We start from the raw sequence: 23,121 nt of genomic DNA, 5'->3' as shown, positions 1-23,121 counted from the left end.
GTCAGTAAAAGCATGCAGCATTAACCTGGTACACTCCTGCCGCAGCAGAACAGCCAATGAGATTGTCAGCAGCTCCGATTGTCAGCCCGTGTCTCCAGTGACAATTGATTTGTGTGTCCGCTGTGCATGAGTGTCCCGCCTTGCTTCCTCTCTGTTCAAATAAATGAGCTAATTTCACGGTCTAATCGTTTGAATGAGCCCTTTAAATAGCCCAAGACTCACGCCCACGCACAATCTGGATGTGTTTCAGAAAATTAAGGTGGTGCCATTATTTCCCAAATGTTGGTGGAAGACTCAAGAGAATGATTATTATGAATGATTTTACCTGAAAGGGGCAAAGGACGATGCTTTGACTTTGGAGACGGTAGAAGCATGTCCATGGAAAAATAGGGTTGAAAATCCTGTTTGATTTATAAATCGAACAAGCAGGGCTGCCTTGAAGCAGGAAAAATACCAAACTGTGCATTATGGTGCATCACCAGGACAGGACTTAGAGACCCCAGCCTGAGTTCATGATTCATAATGCTCTGTCTCTCTCTCTCTTGCTCGCTCACTCTCTCTCTCTCTCTCTCTCTCTCTCTCTCTCGCTTGCTCTCTCTTTGTAGGATCAACATTGCTACTATCATGGAAGTGTTAAGGACCATTCCTCTTCCTGGGTTGCTGTAAGCACATGTTCTGGAGTGAGGTACAGTATGAGCTGCATGCTTTATGTAATTTCATTATCTTGGGTCAAAACAAGGCCACGATGACTTCAATTTATTTAGTATTTCATCTCAGGTTAGTAACACTAGCTAATTAAATAGAAAATGCATTAACTCTTATGTGCAGCATTGCCATAATGCTCGTGGTTATGTGCTCGTTATAGGTTTCAAGAATGCGCGAGTCTGTGAGTGATTGTGTTGTGGGTTACGTGGTTGTGTGAGTAATGTGTGCTTTAAAGCTAGCCACATGAACCAAACATATAGGAAGAAAGCATCCATTTAGACTCAGAGCTGAACATCAGCTTAATGCACTTTGCCTGCTATGGTTACATCTTTTTTTTAAGGTATACAAATTGTTTAGGTTCAATTCAAGGCTCATGTAAAGATACATTTTGAATAAAGTAGATTATTCTACAGAGATATTCCCTGCTAAATTGAAAATATAATTTTTTATATCAATCTACTTGAACATGTACATATCAGTATAAAATATTAAAATAATTTGCATAGATTTACTCACTCACTCTTAGTAACCGCTATATCCTGGTCAGAGTCCCACTGAAAACAGAGCATATCCTGGGAATAGTCAACATAAGGTTAGAATACACCCTGGAGAGTATATCAGTCCATCACAGGGAACCATGCACACACACACATTCACACACTTGCACACGTGTAGTAAAAATGCACTCACAGTACATATACACTCACCAAGCACTTTATTAGGAACATCTAATGTACACCTACTCATTTATGCAATTATCTAATCAGCCAATCATGTGACAGCAGTGCAATGAATAAAAATCAGACAGATACATCCAGCAGCTTCAGCTAATGTTCACATCAATCATCAGAATGGGAAAAAAAATATGACCTCAATTTTTCTGACCCTGGCATTATTGTTAGTGCCAGACAGACTGGTTTGAGTATTTCTATACCTCTTCTGGCATTTTCACATAACACGGTCACTAGAGTTTGGTGCAGTAAAGAAAAAAAAAGCATGAATAGCAGTTCTGTGAGCAATAGTTCTGTGTTGATGAGAGAGGTCAGCAGAGAATGGTCAATGTCAAGACTGGTTTGAGCTGCCAGAAAAGCTACGATAACTCAGACTCTGAACAATTGTGGTGAGCAGGAAAGCATCTCAGAATATACAACATGTCGAATCTTGAGGCAGATGAGCAACAACAGCAAAAGACCATGTTGAGTTCCACTTTTATCAGCCAAGAACAGAAATCTGAGGCTGCAGTAGGCACAGATTTAACAAAACTGGACAGTTGAAGACTGAGAAATGTAGCCTGGTTTGATGAATCTCAATTTCTGCCTAGGAATCCAAAGCAGAATCCAAAGCCATAAATCCATGGATCCAACATGCCTTGTTAATAGTCCAGGCTGGTGGAGGTGGTTTAATGGTATAGGGAATGTGTCCTTGGCACAGTGGGCTGTTAATACCAATCAGCCATTGCTTAAATGTCACTTCCTATTTGAGTATCGATGCTGATCATTTGCATCCCTTCATGTCCACAATTTACCATCATCTAATGGCTTCTTTCAACTTGATAAAGCACCAAAAGTCATCTCAAACTGGTTTCACAATGAGTTCCTCGGTGGCCTTCCCAGTCACCAGTCACCTCAATTCAATAGCATACCTTCGGGATGTGGAAGAAGATTCACATTATAAAAGTCCACCTGAAAACTCTGCAGGAATTGCGTGATGCAATCATCTCAACCTGGACCAGAATCTCAATCCATTCCATGAAGAATTGAGGCTGTGTTGAGAGTAAAGGGAGGCCCTACTGAGTATTAGTATAGTGTTCGTGTGTGTAAGAGAACGGCAGTCACTGACAAGAGGAAGGACATTGTGTAGTCATAAACCCACTGAAACGTAACAGGTGTGGGCGACTCCATTGTGTATTGTGAGTAGTGAAAGCATCCTGCTGATTGTTTGCTTCCAAAAGCTCAGGTGAGTTTGAACCATGCTTGAGCCAGTGTTTGAGAAAGCAATTGCTATCTGCTTATATTTCTGTATAACAGAAATGCAGCATGTTTGTTCACGGTGATGAAAGACACTCGCTACACTAGTCATCAATCATCAGACATTTGCTGTGCTCTCAACAACTCTCAGACTATTAGTACATGCTTTGTAGTCATATCAAAATGACAGTGAATTAAGTGCAGACCCCAGGAGCCTGTCTCTACAGATTGTGCTAAGGGTTTTTTCAATTAAAAAATAGATAATAATAATCGATAATGTCAAAGGCTTTGGTAGAGAAAAAGTGTATAATATCTACGGCATTTCCTCCTAAATATGATTAAGTATTCTCACTGTGTTGTTGGTTTATTTGCTGTCACACCATTGACAACACTGGAGGTCAGAATGATCAGCATGTATTAAACTGAAACCCTGTGACAGTGACAAGGAGCTTGAAAAAATTCCTAGCGTATATTCCTAGCAGGTTTCTGAAACAGGAGTATGTTTAAAAGAATAATAAGGTCATGCCAGGGCAATTCACAGTGAAGCAGAACTTCCCCAAAGCCTCAGCGATCAGAATCGGCATCACGCGCATACTCAAAATAATTCTTTTTATTTTTTATTTTTTTGGCTTTGGCAGCTGCTTAAGGACAGCAGCTGCCATTCTAGTAATAAGTTTAAGCCTTAAAGCATAAACAGAAATTGCTTTCACCAAATAGCAAACAATAGATTTGCAGAATCCTAAACAGCATGGAAAGTTTTTACTTGTTGCTGAATAGATATGAAGTTTAAGTTTTATTATTTTTGCATTTGTCATATCCATAAAGCAACTTTTTAGAAGATAAACATTTTATCATCATTTTATACAGCATCATTTATTTTGTCTTAATTGAATGACAGGTCTTATTTGTCATAATTGCATGACTTTGGCTTGCTTTCTTTGTTTTTTTATACTTATTATTTCTTTAAATAAATGCTATTAATATGCAACAGCTGGCTTTCACAAATGTTTTATTACAGCTTTGTGTGCAATTGAAATAAATAAGCTGTATAAAGCTGAAATTGGAAGCTGCACAGTCGAGTGATACATTATTGATATAAAACATTTACACACATACCAGAGCTCTTTTAGGATACCAACAATTTTCCTACTGGATGTTAATGAACACCAAATTTCTCGTGTAAATGTTCCTAATAACAATAGAAATTTGTTCATATCCAGCTTGATAAATGAGGCTCATTGTTGCTGCACTTCATGTCAGTTTTCAAGGGGCTTTTTGCATGATTAGAAAAGACCAGGGACCATTACAGTACAACCTGCTCCACTCATGGCCAAGCAGTCACACTGATGCCAGACAAAAGACTTATTACAATGTGCTTATCACACTGTGTGTTTGCTTGTGTGTGTGTGTGTGTGTGTGGGATTGGTAGAGGTATTGTGTGGCAACCACAATACAGCCACAATCATACACCAAACTGAGTGTCACCACCATCAATTATAACAGTCCTATCAAGACAACTAGTTACTGTACTTTTAATTACTGTTATTTAGTATGAAGGCAAAAAAATGTCAGAGCAATTAGACCCTTCAAGAGCCCTCTGCTGATGTTTAAAAAAGAGCTATGTAAATCATCTTCAATGATGTCTATTGTAAAATAGTGTTGTCTGTCTTTTACCTTGCTTTTTTGACATCCTGTTTCTAATTTCTTTCCCAGGGGTCTCATTATGCTCAACTCCAATGACACTTACTACTTAGAACCAGTAGAAGGGCAGGAGATTCTCCACCACATCTTCTATCACACAGATGACCTGCCAATTGAAGGTGGTACATGTGGACATGGTCATGAAACTGGACATAAAGGTCTTCTCAGTGGACTCCTTAAACCTTTGCATCAAAGGGTCAGTTAGCAAACATGAGCATTGCATTATGTTACTATGTACAAATTAATATCTAAAATGATGAATAAATGCAATATGATATGATTATTTTAAAGCAAATACAAGATAATTCTGATTATTTCTGGACTTTAATTCCATACTTGTAAATTATTATTTTAATATTATTCAAAATAATATTATATAATCTCATATTAATAGCTATAAAATACAAAATATTTGCTAAATTATCTATTAAATATTTTCATTTGAAAAGTGATCGTTCATTTTCATGGAGTAAACAGCCGGCTCCCAAAGTAAAAATGAAAACAAGACATTTATAGGAAATTAAGCAAATGTGGGGTGGTGTGATGCCAGTTCAACCCTGCTGTTGATTATTTTCCAAAAGCAGCTTGGTCATGAAGTGTTGTATTCCTCTTATACCACATTAATTTGCCACCACAAACTTTTTTATTATTTGTAAAACTCATACTGTTATCTCTCCATGAAACAAGGTAGTCCCTATTATAATGTAATGTATACCAGCAGACCTTTTCTCCTGAACTTCTCGTTTCCTCTTTCTGGGGAAAAAAGAAAAACAATACTCAGCTTGTCATGTTGCCAAGAAACTGAAAAAGGTTACAGAAACCTTTTGTCTTACAGAGCACTGACACTGGAGGCTCCTTCCAAAAATGCAAAATAAATGTATCCTCACAGAAAACTGCACCAAATCAATCATATTTTTTTGTGCACCAGAGCAGCTTTACTTTAGAAATATTAACAGATTAGAATGAGCAGAATCAAGTCAACCGTGTGGTAAAAGTCAATTGACCTACATTCAAGACATATTCACTTGCCTAAGACTCTTTTAGCATGCTTTTTATGGTCTTCATGGTTGCTCAACATTCTGAACATGCTCATATGCACACACACACGCGCACACACACGCGCACGCACACACACGCATACATAAGAAGAGTCTTGCAAGCAAATGCGGTGAAAATCTTCAATTTCAGGACAACCACCCCAAAGCATTCAGTTGCAGAAAAAGCTTATCTCAACATTAACAGTGAGTTTTATTATCATCGAAGTGAGAACTTGATCTCCTCTGCCATGCTGAGCGGTTTTGATTGTATGTAATATAGTCAAAGATGCAGCCTCTCTCTCAGACACACACACACAGAGGCAAGAGACGGTCCAATCATCTTCTATGTGCTTTCGCGTTATATTTTTACTTGAATTTAAGCTGCTCATGTACCAGAAAATTTTGTCCTCCTGGTGAGAAGATGAGCCACCTGCTTTGCAAATCACTTCAGTCATTCTATTTCATTTTATAGTAACTTAAATAGAGAGGAAAAACTTGCAGCCTTCACGCTTTTGAGCTCTTAAACCCAATTGAACCATTAAAACTGACGAAGAGCCTGAGGGGTTATTGATGGGTGTGAGAATTAATCTCCTCACATCTGTTATGTGTTTGTCCTTTTCGGGCAGCTTAGATGCTAATCCCATCTCCTGTTAGGGGAGCTAAAGCTCTTTGTGTGTTTTTTTTTCCCCTTTTCCCCAACGAAGCAAAATCAAGGTTGTACGTAAGCAAATAAGCCGAATAGACCCAGTGTCTTTGTCTTCATTAGTGGCTAATCAAAATGGCTTAGATTTCTCATATTCAATCCAATCTTTAATATCATATAAAGTCGTTTATGCCCTGTTGAGAAAAGCAAATATGACATTATGATGAAGACATTTTAAGTTAATGAATAGTGCTTTGGTCTGTTGGCTCAGTGGAACCACAGGAAACCAATATCTCATTTGCAAAAGGCTGATTTTTTTTTATGTATTTTATTTTTTTTACAATTCTGTGATGTTGATGAGAAAATGAAAATGATATCTGGTCGTGAATGATGAATTTCTAAAAGCCATGCCATATGCATGAACCCGACGATGCTGGAAATCATTCCTGACTTGATCCCGCTTGTAAATAAGAGCAGTTTTGATTTCAGTGCCTATTTGAGAAGATTCATCCAAATGTTCTCCCATATACAGAGCTTGAATTAGTGACTCATGAATGCAAATCAGGCTAATTGCATCTTTCACTCCACTCTTATGAAAGGCGTATTTTAGTGAACTCGCTCCATTTCACGCTGCCTTAAATAAGTAGCTGTGGCTGACTTAATGAGGCTTTGAGATGAGTGGACACTTTTCATGATATCACAGTGAAAACAGCCTTGTCTCTACGATGCTGTGGGAGGGCAGGACATGATAGATGATTAGCAGCAACAAAAAAAACAAAAAAAAAAAACAAGTGTTGCCAATAACAATGAGCTGAGCTATTTGAATGCAGCAGGGAATGCTGGGAAATTATACAAGGACGGTAGATCCATTTACTATTCTTTTGACTATCTTTCTATAACCATTATCTTTCTATTGGAAATATTCCAAGGTTTTCCTGCATTCAGTGTCTTTCTGAACAGTTCAATTAGTTCCAAAATTCAAGGACCTTCATATGATTAACCTTACAAATCTTTAGTATGAATTGTTTAGCTATTTATATATTAGGCACTTTAATCAAATATATGCTGTCATGTTCAGTTATTGGGGCCAGAAGATTTTTATTTATTTATTTATTTTTTATTTTTTTAATGCAGCTGTTATTGAATGGTGGAGGCATTATGTTTTCAGGTGGTTCATCCATCTGTTGGAGATTCTCATTATCTTAGGTATCTAAACAGTGGTTAAATGTTTGTAGGATTTAGCAGGGATTATCATAGTAACCAGCTGAAGAACTGATTAGATTTTTGTAATTGATTAAATCAGGTTCAAAGTCACAGCAAGGTCAGATGTCTGAAATAGTTGTTCTTCTCCTCACGGTTTTGACATACAAACCTGTTACGTATTCATCTTCAAGAAATCGAAGCCCATTTGTGCCTAGCTTTGAGTTTTGCCATCGGTTTCTCTGTGTGTCCGTACATGCAATCCATCTGTCCATGTGTCTTTATGATATCTCAAAAACAAGTGATTGAACGGATTCATATAAAATGAAAATGAGGTTTCATATAACAAAATATCATTGAAACCACTAGGATCTGATCCAAATTTGATTTCACTGATCCAAGCAGAACATCACAGCAAGATCAAATGTCTGAAACTTTTTTCTTCACAATTTTAGTAAATTTTAAAGGCATATAAATTAGTAACCGAAAAACACTAGTCTTGTTGGTTTGGAGGTATTCTCATCAGTGCTGCTGGCTTTGAGTTTGACGTGTTATTCCTAAACTAGTGCTCATTTCCTAGTTTCAGCAAAAATTGTGTTTAGATTCAGGACTACCATGACTTGCATCCCAATTAATTCTACTGACCAGATACTGAGGTTTATAAAGAGTATAGCAGTTTAAATAGATCTCTGCAATCACTGATGTGAGCCATGAGCTTAGTAAACTAAAAGCAACTTTATTGTAAATTTTTTTATGATTTTTGTGTAAGACTCTTTGTGTAAGAATTCATTTCCAGCTGTCATTCCAGGCCAAAGAGAACATAAATGTTAATTAAGTCACTTAATGTGACCGAGAAGAGGAATGATAAAAGTCAGAAAATGGTTGAGGAAGATTTTGCATTTTATGAAGAAAAGTAGGCCACTGAAAGTGTGAGAGGGTGATGTGATGCAGTAAGATAATATGATGTCCGTGTTTGCTGTGATGGTGGTGAAAATATTAATATCCTCGCTTTTGAAATTTAAACATTTTCTCTTGCCGCAGGCAATGTGTGCTTTTTACTCAAATGTGGTAATTAAATGCAGCCACAGGCTGGTCTCTGCATAAACCCATTGAGTTTCATTCATTTTAAAAATGTTTTATGAAGAGAGTAATGTGTCTTAAAATGCAAGTATTTGCAAGTAAAACAAAAAGTAAACAAAGGTAAACATTTTAACCTTGAATCCTTCCGCTTCTGCAGGTGAAACGAAATGCCTGGGGCACGACCAAGTACATGGAGCTTTATATAGTCGCTGACAACACACTGGTAAGCCTCTGATCCCTCTGCACCCACAGTTACAGTAATTAAAGCTCACACAATAGAAAATGCTATGCAGATTTCACACACAGAGTTCAGCAACACATGCAACTCTGAAGCTTAGGACGGAGGGAGGACAAAGCAGACGTGCATTATAATTGTGATATTAGTAAGGGTTTAGGCTTAAGGTTTAGGCTTAGGCTGCTCTTAGCCAGTAACCAAGCCAGGGGTGTTTAATTGACTTTCTCTTTTCTAATCTTGCCGAGGACTAGAAAGACTGACAGTTTTTGATTAAACGAACTTCACGTAAACAATTTCCATTATTAAATACCTCTAGAGCATTTGGAGAAAGTTCACTGCAACATTTCATCAACTTTTAAAAGGACTCAGTGTCATCATCATGTTTAAAGGATATTCTCCAGAGGATGAACGAATATAATAAATGAATATAATCACCTATCTAATGATCTAACCATCTAAATCGTCTAATCTAATTTTCTCTTTATACTGGTCCGTATACGCTGGTGTTTGATCTTGCATAAATTACAGCAGAAATTTAATTCAGTGCCTGCTGGAGAAACGGGATCTCATTATCACTGTATTTTATTATGTATTATGTACTATATGTAAATTAAATATTTTTAATTGCTTGTCAAAGTATTTTTTTATTTTATTTAATAGTACAGAAAGCAAAACAAGGACCTTGAAAAAACTAAACGAAGAATAATGGAAATTGCCAATTATGTCGATAAGGTATGTTGCAACATCATACTTATTTGATTTATTATTTCATTACTGTTTAATCGATGCTTTTGTGTTACTGTATGAGGCTTTCTTTACCCTCTCCTGTCACTGGCTCATTAAATGAAATGTAAAATAATAACAGTAGCAGTGTGTGTGTGTGTGTGTGTGTGTGCATGGTGGAATCTACTGAACTGTGCAAAGGTCTTAGGTGTGTGTTAAGGAATATAAAGAAAGTAAAGATGCCTGTATGTATAATAATAAATGTTAAACATTTTGTACATAAAATAAAACCTGGATAAAGAGCCTCACAGCACTAAACTGAACAAAGTCAATATTTGGTGTGATAAGCCTTTGTTTTTTTTACCTCAAATTGTACATCAGTAGTCTGTTGTGTCGTTTTATATGGAAATTGGCTTGTAGCTTCTTCTGAGTATATTGGAGAATCTGACACAGTTCTGGAGATTTAGCCTCTTATACTTGCTTTTGTTTTTGCAGCTAGGCCCCGGCAGTCAGTTTGTCTAAAAAGGTGGTGTTACTTTTGTTTGTTTGTTTTTTGTTGTTGTTGTTTTGTTTTTTTACCAACTTAGAAACATTTTCTCTTACATTTAATTTAGGTTGGAAAAAACAATGTTTGGAGAAATTTTTTATTGACCCAATAATGCAGAAGTTATTAAATAAACATCTCAAACAAAATTATCATTATTATAAAAACTTATATCGCGTAAGACTTTTGCACAGTACTGTACTTCATTCTGCATTACATATTAAAATAGAGTTCATTTAAAAAGATATATAAATAAGTTAAATAGTATAAAGATAATTAATGAGTAAATCATTGATTAAAGGCAAAAAAAAACATTTTTTTTTTCATTTATAGCTGGAAATAAACAGAATATTTTAAAGAAATAAGTAAGCCAAAGAAATGGAAAGAAAAAATGTAAATATTTAAGATTTTGTATAAGTTTTGTTTAAATATGTTTAAAAAAAAAAACAACATATCTGTGATGTTAACTTTTTTGTACGAAAGGTCAGACATTCCTTGAGAATTAGTCTTCCTTTAAAAAAAAATGTGTTCAGATGACACACCCATGGTTTTGAGAAATCATCAGGTTTTACTTACAACTTTTGAAGCCTGTGCCAGCTCGAGTGCACAAATTCATCAAAACATCCTATAAAATTTTACTTCACTCAAGTTATTGCTGAATATATGAACTGAATACATACACAAATGAACACAAAATGAAGGTTTGGTAACAAACTGCCAGCAATGCTGCTGATTTGGTGATTTTATTTCTGCAAACATTTATTATTTAGTATTATAAATAAGGAAAATAATATTCGTCGTCTTAGTTTTTTTGTAGATTTTGTAATCATTACTTTAAACACTTACAAAAAAAAATACAGCAATGTCTGATAAAATATCTCTAATATCATTTGCCCATGGCTGATCACATACTGTGTTGTGATTGGTCAGTTTTACAGAGCTCTAAATATCCGGGTGCCTTTGATTGGTCTAGAGGTGTGGACAGATCGTGATCAGTGCATTATCAATGAAGAGCCCAACGCTACTCTGTGGTCCTTCCTGCAGTGGAGACAAAAGCTGAAGTCCCGCAAGAAACATGACAACGCACAACTCCTCACGTGAGTCACGAGCCCATGATGGATCTAAAGCAGTACAGTACAGATACCAAATATACTATACAAAAGTGTAGATCTGCTCCACACTGAGTGTTTCTTGCAGATCTGTTTTAAATGAGATATATCAGGGTGGTCTATTAACAGTTACTGTTCTGATATAGTCACAAAAATATACACTGTTCAGCAAGGAAGCCAACATTTTCACTGGTACTAGAAATGCTGATGAATTTGATTTACCATTAAAGGCAAACTCCATCCTGGAACACATGAATATGAACATATAAATATGAACATATAAATATGTTTATATGTAAAAAAAAATTTGTGATGTGCTTAGCGATTTTGTGTTGCTTGGTTCAGTATTTTCGCTATTCCTGTGAGACATTAGCGTTCTTGTACTGCGCTGAATCACATTGGAAAGATTGCTAAAGAAGTTACAATGGAATTTGATAGAAGTAAAAAAAAAAAGATTTTGAATATAAGGTGCAAAATATTAGGCTTTGCTGTTAGATCCTAAAAACAACACATAATGAGAAATCAGCAATGGACTCCAGAGTACAATGCAGCTATGTGATGTAGCCGTGCTGAATTATGGCAGAGTATCAGCTTGGTGACAGCGTCTGTGAGATCAGAATTAGCATGAATCCGAGGCTTTGGAACATGATGTGTCTGAGTGTACAGATGTGGAGTTGAGAGAGCTGGATGCTGCTGCATCTCTTTATTTAGATGGAGGATTTCCCACCGCTGTCACTAATAGCAAACAGCTGAACACTAATTTAGAAAACTGTGAATATCTGTTAGGGAAAGTAGACAAAGAAAAGAAGTGAAGACAAAATTTGAATGATTTAATAAACATTTTGCACAGTTGAAGATCACAGATTGATTCTAAACACTGATAAGCAATTCAATTAATATTGAATTTTGGTTTAATTACCTGAAAATTGACATTCACGCTAACGCCCCATCATACACAACCATACAGTTTTAGTCTCTCGCTTTATTAGTGATCGATAGCTCTTTTCCCTTTGTTCACTCGCAACAAAAGCTTCATATCAGCTCACCACTGTTTCCATCACTCACTCATAACCATAAAATCATGCGGTTAATGCGTATTGATGTGTCTTTTCTTCTTCCCTGGCAGGGGGGTGATATTCAAAGGCACCACTATTGGCATGGCTCCTCTTGAAGGCATGTGCAGTCATGAAAATTCTGGTGGCATTAATGTGGTAAGACGCACATTTCTTCTTCTTTTTTTTAAACACTGTACAACTCTAATCATGAATGTATGTGGTTCTGCTGCTGAGGGGATCTGATTAAGAGATCAATATCAGTCTCACAGCTGATTAAGCCTTAATAGGCTCTGTTAGCTTGCTTAGTGATAGACAAGAGCTGCGAGGAATATTAACGTGGTGTTATGGTTTCAGCATTTCCCCAAAACGTGAATAGATACACAGGCACTGTCCACTTTATTAGGAACACCTGCACATTCAGGTTTGATTCTGTATCCGTGTAGTTAGCAAACCGTGTGGCCGCAGCACAATACATAAAATCATGTCAATACACATGAAGAGCTTCAGTTAATGTTCACATCAAACACCAGAATGGGGAAAATCGTGGTCTCTGCCAAATGCCTGAAATATAAATGTAAAATCACAGACACCCTTATTCAGAGCGACTTACAATTTATCACATTTTTTGTGTGATATACAAATATATATATACAAATGTATATATATGTATATATATATGTATGTATACATATATATATATGATATGTATATATATATGTATAATAATATATATGATATACAAATGAGCAATTGAGGGTTAATGGCCTTGCTAATAGGCCCAGCAGTGGCAATTTGGTGGACCTGGGATTTGAACTCACCTCCTTCCAATCAGTAGCCCAACACCTTAACCACTAATCCCCCGACTGATTTAAACTGTCATGTGACATGTTGGTGTCTGATGGGTTTGAATATTTCAGAAACTGGTGATCTCCTGGGATTTTCACAAACAATAGTTTCTAGAGTTGGCCCAAAAAGCAGATCTTGTATGCAGAGGGTCTGCATGGTTGAAACAACTTTTTAAAGAAAAAAGTGATCAAAACAGACTGGTTTAAGTGGTCAGAAAGGCTACTGTGAGCACAGACTCACTAAATCAGTTGAAGTGGAGAAAAAAAAAAACAGATGATTTTTTTTTATCCCCTTAATCTACAACTGTCAGGTTTCTGTGAGTCTGTGCTCATGATCGCCTCAGGCACCAACAATCATAAGTCACACTTTTTCTTCATTCTGATGCTTGATATGTACATTAACTGAAGTTCTTGGCCTGTATCTGCATGATTTTATGCATTGTGCTGCTGCAACATGACTGGCTGATAAGACAACTGCATAAATGAGCAGGTTACAGGTGTCTATTGTAAATGAGTCTAAGTGTAGGGTGAGTAATATATATTAATTAAGAACATTTTTATACTTAATGCCCATTTCATGTAGTTGCTTGTGAGGCTTTTAGAATATTTGGTGCTTCATGAAGCAGGGTCAAGTGTGTCAACACTGGAAACATTTTGTATGTGAGACTGAAAGTGTTTTTCAAGGCTAGAACGTGTGTGTGACGTGTTTGAAAGCTTTATACATGCCCTTTTCTTTTTCTTTTTTTTTTTTAAGTCAGACAATTACAGCACCACTTTTAATGGCTTCTGAAGGACTGCCTCTTAATGGCAGGGCATGTACAGTACCCCTGCACTTGACAATTAAAGTTTGTACTTATACCAAACTGGAGTGGTGCTGCACTTATGCATATAATCAATAATACCTTCTCATCATCAAGTCACACAGAGAGAGAGAGAGAGAGAGAGAGAGACTTGGTAGGAAGTGAGCCTCCTGCGAGTGCAAATCTAAACCATTTCTAACACTTTATTTCCCCAGATATAATCCAGTTTCTCTTGTGTTTGTTCAGATGGAAGCGGCATTTACCGACTAAAAAAGCAATCAAGCCAACAAATTTTGCAAATGTGCAGTGAAACAATAATTTCACATTTGTTATCTGTAAGAAGAAATATGCTGTTATTGTTTTATATTCTCTGAGGGTGTGCTCAACAGAAATGGATATATTATGAGCATTAGGCATGATGAAGGCATCGCACACTCTGTTTCCTCTCAAATGAAATAAGAGGGATTACATTTTTACTTCAAGTTCCATATTCCTGGAAACAAGACAAAGAAAGGAAATAAATGCTGAAAATGTGAAGACAAGTTCTGCTAAGAAATTTTATTTTATTTGAAGCTCTGTTCTTTTTGAAAATAATAAACACTATATAAATATTAGATTTTGTATCATTACATGTTTACTTATCTACAATCTCATAAAGATGTTTACAGAGGGAAAAAAATAACAAATTGATTGAAATTGTGAGAAATCTTTTAAATAAAGGAGCGCTTTATATATTTCCATCATTACATGTCAATTGTGGCATATTTCTTTAAGGATGTTTTGCCTGTCTTTTATTTTGTTGCCTTTATGCATTGCTATATGGACTGAATAATCATTGTGGAATGCTTATTTCATGATATAGAAGGTCTAACAAATTTTCTCTTATCTGGTATGAAAAATGAATGAACAATGAAATGATTACAGGTTTGCAGGACCGAGGGATACAGTTTTCCCCCAGCTATAACCTCCTCAGAATCCTAAACAGCCCTTAGCCTTTCTACCTCTAATGGAGTCTAATAGCACAGGGATATGTTGTAATCTCCACAAACCTAATCACCATTGACAGCATATTCCAAGTGGCTGCTCGTCCCTGAGCGGCTGCCCCCATCCCCTGTGACTGCTAATAGCTTATGATTGATGTAGAAATATCTAATGTTCCGAGTGCCTGTTTTGTTCAGACTGATTAGAAAATTGATTCACACACATGGAATAAGTTTGCCAGACCACACATTGAAACCTAAATGCCACCAGAGAGACAGAGAGAGAGAGAGAGAGAGAGAGAAATGTGAATGTAAGTTTTCAAATGCAGAAGCTTCCTAACCACAAATGCTCAAATTTCCGCAGGATCATTCGGATTTGCCCATTGGGGCGGCTGCCACTATGGCTCATGAGATTGGACACAACTTTGGCATGAGCCATGACCATGAAGGTTGCTGTGTGGAAGCCACAGCCGAGCAGGGAGGCTGTGTGATGGCAGCAGCTACAGGGTGAGTGCCATCAGGCTAATCCATGCTGGCCAGCTTCTGTTTCCATATGGAAAAACAAAAATGGCCTGAGGGACTTTGCCTGAATTTGTTCCATCTATGTTCCTTTATCCAACCTCCTGCATTTGCACTGACAATTTACCTGACCAACAGGCATCCATTCCCTAAAGTCTTCAGCCGCTGTAGCAAGAAGGACCTGGATAACTACTTCCAGAAAGGAGGCGGGATGTGCCTCTTCAATATGCCTAACATGAAGGACCTGGTGGGAGGGAAGAGATGTGGAAATGGCTTTGTAGAGGAAGGGGAGGAATGTGACTGCGGGGAACCTGAGGTTAGCGCTACACATACATTTGTCTTACTATCCTTGCAGTAGGAGCTTCCACTGACATAATTATTAATGCAGATAATTAATGCAAAGCTTATGCCTAAATCTAACTCTGACCTTCATCTTAAAAGCTTCATTTGTTTCTTAAATAAACCTGCAGTTTCTCTAAATAGGCATAGGTTATTCTTATGGGAACCAGTTAAATGTCCTCACAAGGTCAAAACTGACGGATATTCTTAACCCTTAACCTGCAAGATAAAACAAAATAACACACACAGTATGTCTACACAAGTGAAACTATCTTAAAATAGGCAAATGTATGTAATATTTTTTTTATTATGAGACAATAAAACAAATTTGAGAAGAAATTGTAGAACAGGTCTTGTTTGAAATGGGTTATTAGTAAGTATTAGTTTTCAAAGATTTTTGAAAATAGGGTTAATAGCTTTCTACTTGTTTAATAAGAAATAGATCAATTCAATCATGCCCTTGTTTGTGGCTTTGTAGAAGAACTAATTTACAAAATTCACCATTCAGTCAATTATCCTAGATAAAGAGAGGTGATGAAATCTAAATTTCAGAGTCTGATTGGAACACTTGGAAAATAATTTATGACTAATTTCTGGGTTTTGTCTAAACAATGGGAGCAGATGGGAAAGCTACAAGCACTTACTCAAAATGTAAGTCAGTAAAAAAAAAAAAAAAGAAACGCAATGAGTGACAGAAATGTGGAGGGGAAAGGAAAATTTCATCTTCCTGCAAGGCTACAATTGGCAGGTTGTCAGGGCTCATATTATGGATGGATGGTTTACCATCTGGTGTAGGTAGACTTGGGTAGCCATTCCTAATTATACATTAGCACCTGGACTTTTATTAGGGCTGCTGTATACCCCTCAATATCCACCCTGTGCAAAAGAAAAGAAAGAGAAAGTGTGTGTTTGTTTATTTATTCCCATTTACCATTGCGATCCTGAAAGCTACCTGCAGGCTGCGTTAGGAGGAAATGAATGTGCACATTGTTAGAGCTACCCTAAGGCAACCTTTCAACACACCACACTTATCTGGCGGTTCTAGACTCCAGCTTGAGACAGATTTGTCAGCACTGGTCCTGCTATGCATTGTTGTGGGTGTGTTAATTATTCTTATTCAAGCTTCCGTCTCTCACCACCTGCTCCTTTGTATTTGTGGAAAAATTGTCACTTGTGCTAACTTAGCTCAACATTTCTGTATATGTAGGAATGTATATATTGTGCTACATCTTTGTTAGCCCTTACTGTATAATTAATGGGTGTAAAAGCTCTCAGTCTGCGAGTACCCTTCTGCTTCTGTGTCACTACTGTGACATGCATCATCTCTGACTTCCGGCATGCAGGGTTTTTTTTTTTTTTTTTTTTTGCGCTCTGTCACAATGATCAAAACCGCTCTGTTCACCACCCACGGCTGATGTGCCGGTTATATGAATGTGTGTGTTTGGTCTTGAGGTCGCTGTGAATAACTCAACTTGTGCTAAGTGACTGAGTGTGTGGGTACAGGGTCACACAGTGATGTGCTTCAGCAACAAAAGCACAGAAGTGGCTTACGTGTGCATTGTGTGTGTGTGTGTGTGTGTTTGTGTGTGTTTATCCTCCTACAGGAATGTACGAATGACTGCTGCCACGCCAGTAACTGCACTCTGAAGCAGGACGCTCAGTGTGCCCACGGCGTTTGCTGTGAAGGCTGCAAGGTCTCTGACTGTCATCACACTATTTCTGTTTCTTTCCTTCCTTTATGTCCTCTCACTTCCTCTAGTCCGCATCCCCTTTTCTCAGAATCACTCTTCAGTATCTCTCTCTCTCTCTCTCTCTCTCTCTCTCTCTCACTCACACACACACACACACACACACACACTTTTTTATACATTGTGTTCTATTCATTTCTGTACTCTCTTTCACACTTTTATTGAGTTGTCACTTCTGTCATGCATATAACCCACTCTGCTTCTAAATGTACAATACAGACAAATGTGCTTATGTGAATGCCCACATGACCTCGCTTCCTCTGTGCTCTCAGCTGAAACAGGCGGGTACGATGTGCCGTAGTGCAGCTGGCTCATGTGACCTCCCAGAGTACTGCACGGGTGGATCACCCTACTGCCCCTCCAACGTTTACCTCCTGGATGGATCCTCATGCCAGTACGGTCACGCCTACTGCTATAACGGCATGTGCCTCACTCACGAGCAACAGTGCCTGCAGCTGTGGGGCTATGGTGAGAACACACACACTTCATACAATATAAACAGGATGGATTTTTAGTCCTGTTAAAACCTCTAGGCACATGTCAAGCCTCAGATAAGAATGGCACACGTACTCCAATGTTCACACCATGTGCATGGCAAATAATATTGACGCATAATTATTGACAATAGAATAATTTGCTTAGTGGAGGATTTACACTCATCACACATTTGCCTTGGCATAAAAACAATTACTAATCCTGTCGAATACAGTGAGGTACTTAATTAATAATGCTTCATTAATGTGGATTTCATTACTAATACACATGCCCTGTTTATACAGTACAGCGATCTCGTATTATATCACACAATAAAAGCTTCATTTAGTTCAACTATAATTACAAATAAAAAGGTAGATATGTAGACAATTAGATCTAACAGTTATGTATGTAATTATGTGTGGGCGGGGCGTACATTTATTTTTTCTTTAATTATTCTTTTAAATAAATGTGATTGAGGGTGTTTTTGTGGTTTGGCTGGGTTTAATTAGCGTTTCACTTCTATTAATGAAACATGATCTGGCAGTGTGAGGTTTTTTTAGTATACATAGAACAGATATCACCTATTGCTGTTGAAATGATGTACAGCAAATAGAAAACAAAGCCAGAAGTTTAAGCGTGTGTGATTGGCCTCATTGCCTTTACTTATGGCTTTTGTTTACACTCAGAATGACATAGATCTAATTAATCTGTTATTTTGACTTTGCAAATGTGATTTGATGTCATTTCCTTCTGTTTTCATTTGTGTGCAGAAGAAGAGGGAGGGCAAAAAAAACAATCCCTAAATCAGAGCCTTCCTTCAAAAATCCTCTAGAGGAGCACCAATTTGTTCTAATTTGCTCCTTTAATTAAGCAGTTGTGGGACTTTTTTTTTCAGCCTCACTGATCAAACACTGGTTGAATTTGCTGGTGGCAGAGCTCCTCTCCAGCTGTCTGTGGGCTTCAGTCCAGTCAAACCACTAGGCTGACATCAAGCCACAGATCAGAACAGACACGCAATCTGTGTTCACTACACACTCGCCACTGCTCGCTCTGTGTGCATGGCACATAACAGTTATTGCCATATTGACACATGCATTATTAATGACCACAGAATCGTTTGTTTTTGTAGCGAAATTAGGGCGTCTTATTAAACGACTAAATCTTTAGTCCGGCATAATTTCCTGCGCTTACCACGATGTTTCCGAAATGGATCTGTATTAAGATAAAAGTTTAATAACTTGACTAATGATAATGTGAAACCCCTATGTGATTTGTTCAGGTGCACGGCCTGCGCACGATGCATGTTTCCAGGATGTCAACGCCGCAGGAAACGCTTTCGGAAACTGCGGCAAAGATGCACATGGCAATTATGTCAAGTGCCAGAAAAGGTGAGGAAAATAACCGTATGAATGCTGGTTGTTGAATATTCTTTTCTTCACTCTCTTCATTTAAAACTAATCATACCCTGTTTTCAGTCAGATAATGGAGGGAGGCTCAGTAAGCCATTCTCCATTGTACAAATTTCGCAAGTCGCTGTCTGGCAGACAGAATGATCTGCTGCAGTTTGGTGGCTCACATAATAGATAAATTAGGAGCAGTCTGAATCCTGTTTCTGAACAACAACTCGTTGTACTTGTGACACTCACAATCTTGTTTCCCACAGCGATGCCAAATGTGGGAAGATCCAGTGCCACAGCGCCGCCAAAAAGCCGAAGGGCACCAACGCCGTGTCCATCGACACCACCATCCGCACAGATGGCATCGAGGTGAAATGCCGGGGCACATATGTGTACAGCACACAGGATGGACAGGGAGACCTTCCTGATCCTGGCCTCGTCATGACTGGCACCAAGTGTGGAGAGGGCAAGGCAAGCAGACTGTCAATACTGTCACTCGGATTAGTGAAGTCAGTAGGAATACAGTAGGAGAATCAGGGTTGTTGAAATCCTCAAAACATTCATACGTAGGGTATTGTCTCTTGCTTATGTTCATTTTATAAAGTAATAATGAGCACACCACATTCATACAGTTGTCTTATTAATAGAAGTCTTAAAAATGCGTGATATGTGCTTAATTGTAAATAAAATTACAGACCACAGCTCCTTCAGCTCCCCTCCTGTTTATGCAGTTGGCAAAACCAAATAATTGAATGCCTAGTCATCATCCTGACCCATTTGACTCTCTCCACAGCTCTGCTTACTGTGCATACTAAACATTATATGCCACTTGTAATTGATCAGCTCACATAACTCTTGATATCTGGAGCTGGCAGAAATGATTCTGGAGTCATTAGAAAGGTTACAGTCTATTCTATGTAATGACAGAAAAAAATTGGATATTAGGCTGATGTGAATTATGAGGACAGGTGATTATTATTATAGATAACAGAAACATTATCACGCTGTGAGCCCCGTCACCTCATCAAACTGATCACCCTGTCAAAATTCATGAATTACAGAAATCAATTAATTTATGGCAAACATCTTCTCCCCATCTCTCACTTTCACACACAGAGTTTTCACACACAGAGACAACCTCATACATTGTCACTCTCACACACACACACACACACACACACCAACACAAATTTTAATGTGTTTTAACTCACTTTAAACCACAGCACTGTTGAATTCTCCACTCTGATTGGACAGTTTTCTATAACAGTAGCTTTGACAGTAGTGCTGCTGTAAGGTAGATTTTAATGCTGTTTAACTTATAATTCATTGTTTCTATAGAAACGTTCACCAGCACTTGAATGGTGAATGCATCACAAAATCTAAAAGGATAATTAAAAAATAAATAAATAAATAAATAAATAAAGGGGTGGGGGTTTGGTGAAGATATCTGTTTACTATTTATAGAAGGAGCCTCAAATGTCAGTTTCGTGGAAGTCTTAAAGTTTCCCTTCACAGGAAAGTCTTCAGATCAGAAGGCATCGCTCGTTGAGGTGTCTCAGTTACACAACAAGCTGCTTTTTGTCTTATTAAAATGAGGGAGGGAAAAGAGGCTGGTGAGGTAGTGTTTATAGCTTAATGTAAGTGATTGTTTTTCAGACATTCCACAATGTTAACTATGAATACAAATTGTGCCATTTAATTAATAAAAAATAAACTCCGTCAAATTGCTGGGAGATGAGAATGGACAAAACACTTCAGAATATTGTGTTATTGGAAGACGAGCACTTTCAGAGTGGAAAGAATAACTTTGCAGGGCGTGGAGCTTCATCACACCACCCTGTCTGTGATTATTTCCCTATAACCCACACACCCTGTGATGTTTTTTTTCCACTAAAAGTACTTTTTCACCAAATACCACATGTAAATTTAGAATCTTTATTTATTTGAGTTACATTGGAATGAAATTCTTGACCTGCTTGGATTGTGTACAACATTATACTGCAAGCTAACTTTATTTTATTAAGCATTTATTAGGATTTGTGTCAGATGATCCATTTGTTTCAATGTTAAACCAGTATTTTTTTCCTTCAGGTTTGCAAGGATCGTCGGTGTCAGAATGCTTCTTTCGCTGAGCTGGAAGCTTGCATTGCCCGTTGCAATGGTCATGGGGTAAGAAACAAAATGATCATTTTATGTAACGTGTCACCTCTTTTATGTTGCTGGGAAAACTAAATTGAACTTTACTCCCTCAAACCATGGCCATATACGTTAGTATTCATCCTGTCTAAACTCTTCTCAACCCCAAGTCAGGCTGAATTTCACACCTCTAAATCCTTTAATACCGCCCACAGGGTCACTCGCATTTCTGCCCCTACTGGCACTCTTAAAAGGAGCGTTTTCTTAAATTCAACTGGTTTATTTGGGTGTTTTGTTCAAATTGTCGTAAACAGCCTCCAAGCAGCATAAACACCCAACTCCATCTTCCTTAATCCTTTTGCCTTTTCTCTCATTTTCCCCCTTTATTTCCATTCTCTCATTTCTTTATTTATCACTTGTTTACTCTGTCAGGTTTTGAAAGGGCAGCCAAACAAGAAAATGCTTGGAAGGTGGATTAGTGACTCAAAAAGCCCTTTCCTATTATTCCTTTTGCGCTTTTGCAATCAGTTGATTCAGCACTGAGCCCATGGCTTAGAGGTGTGCGCAGATCATGAGCAAAATAAACGCTTTTGCAGTACCACAAGCCCTTTCTTTTGCTGTTCTCCAGATTTGGTATTATATTGAGCATGAAATAGAGTTTGCATAATAAACATTACAATTAGAGCAGAGGGAAATTAATTTTCAATACAAGTGCCCATCAACATGTCATTTTAAATCATTAGACTGTTCTGTGTGGATTTATTTATTTATTTATTTACTGGTCTTTTTTTTAACTACTAAAATGGCTTAGGAACATAACAAATAGAACAATGAAAAAGCCAGGATCTATGAATATCCCTTACCACCAGCTTCCACCAGCTAGCTTGATGAAAAATAGTAAACTAGCTCATATGTGAGAAGTCTGAAATGAAGAGAATGTGGTGGCTTAGTGATTAAGACATTGGGCTATTGATCAGAGTTTGATTCCCAGGTCTGCTGATGTGCCATTGAGCAAGGCTTTTAACCCTCAGTTGCTCAGATGTGTAAAAAAAAATGCTATAGCCCAATTAATTTACTTTCCTCAATCTGGCAACATATATCAGGGGATATGCACAATACAACATGTGCTTGAACAGCATGAACATGTGACTTTTTGGGGGGTTTTTTCAGCATCTTAAGTCAATGTTCACAATTAATATTAGCAGGGTATTTACATTTTCTGAAAAAATTTGAAATTATTATTAGTAGTAAGATTATTACCACAGAATCATTGTGTCCTACACCATGGGTGGCCATGTTGGTTTTCATGTTGGTCAGGCTGACTAAACAGTCAAAGAAAACAAGAGAAAAGCAAGTCATGTGACCGATATAAACAATACAAAGCTAACTGTAAATGATAAATGATAACAGGACTGGGTGAAAAACTCTCTCATGCCCTCTACAAGAAACTGAAGATTGCGTGTCTTGTGGTAGATGTTGCCTGTTAAAAATACATTCTTTAGCTACAGTTTTTCAGGTATCACATCCATCTTAAACCTGTTTTATGCCATCCAAATCATCTTTAAAAATCTTAATTGTAGTGCCAGTAAACAAATTTGCCCCAGAATCAACCGTTCAAGCTAAGAACATTTTAAAAAACCATATCACTCGTTTAAGGGTGCTTGCCATTTTACCTTGTTTTTTTTGACACTTATTCAAGTAAGAATGCATAGCGTGTACTTTAAGGAAGAATTGAAAGCTGCAGAAAAACTTACTGCGTATTTGATGTGTGTCTGACTGTCCTGATAGCACAGTAAACACAAAACTCCAGAATTGAGCGAGTTCCCTTTTGAGTCTGGTTCCTCTCAGGGTTTCTTCCTCATGTCATCTCAGGGACTATTT

At 37.5% G+C, this 23,121-nt stretch overlaps 1 protein-coding gene and 1 long non-coding RNA gene across 3 annotated transcripts in view; one reads left to right on the top strand and one right to left on the bottom strand.

Moving 5' to 3' along the window:
• Window positions 1-23,121, top strand: part of adam19a (ADAM metallopeptidase domain 19a) — a 76,180-nt gene that overhangs the window by 45,048 nt on the left and 8,011 nt on the right. For both annotated transcript variants that reach the window (XM_058395319.1, XM_058395320.1), the window contains 13 exons: window positions 606-685; window positions 4,386-4,569; window positions 8,491-8,556; window positions 9,229-9,300; window positions 10,766-10,932; window positions 12,071-12,155; window positions 14,989-15,131; window positions 15,282-15,459; window positions 17,087-17,176; window positions 17,503-17,698; window positions 18,987-19,095; window positions 19,371-19,575; window positions 21,196-21,273. In XM_058395319.1, the coding sequence (XP_058251302.1) occupies window positions 606-685; window positions 4,386-4,569; window positions 8,491-8,556; window positions 9,229-9,300; window positions 10,766-10,932; window positions 12,071-12,155; window positions 14,989-15,131; window positions 15,282-15,459; window positions 17,087-17,176; window positions 17,503-17,698; window positions 18,987-19,095; window positions 19,371-19,575; window positions 21,196-21,273 (1,653 nt within the window). The remainder of the gene's footprint in view (window positions 1-605; window positions 686-4,385; window positions 4,570-8,490; window positions 8,557-9,228; window positions 9,301-10,765; window positions 10,933-12,070; window positions 12,156-14,988; window positions 15,132-15,281; window positions 15,460-17,086; window positions 17,177-17,502; window positions 17,699-18,986; window positions 19,096-19,370; window positions 19,576-21,195; window positions 21,274-23,121) is intronic.
• LOC131356365 (uncharacterized) lies at window positions 10,932-23,058 on the bottom strand. Its single transcript, XR_009205007.1, has 3 exons — window positions 22,995-23,058; window positions 22,501-22,562; window positions 10,932-11,723 (listed from the first exon to the last, which is right to left on the bottom strand). It is a non-coding gene; the product is annotated as an uncharacterized LOC131356365 (long non-coding RNA).

This window comes from Hemibagrus wyckioides, linkage group LG07 (genome assembly GCF_019097595.1).
Source record: "Hemibagrus wyckioides isolate EC202008001 linkage group LG07, SWU_Hwy_1.0, whole genome shotgun sequence".
NCBI lineage: Eukaryota > Metazoa > Chordata > Actinopteri > Siluriformes > Bagridae > Hemibagrus > Hemibagrus wyckioides.
This window is presented reverse-complemented; position numbering and strand designations above follow the sequence as displayed.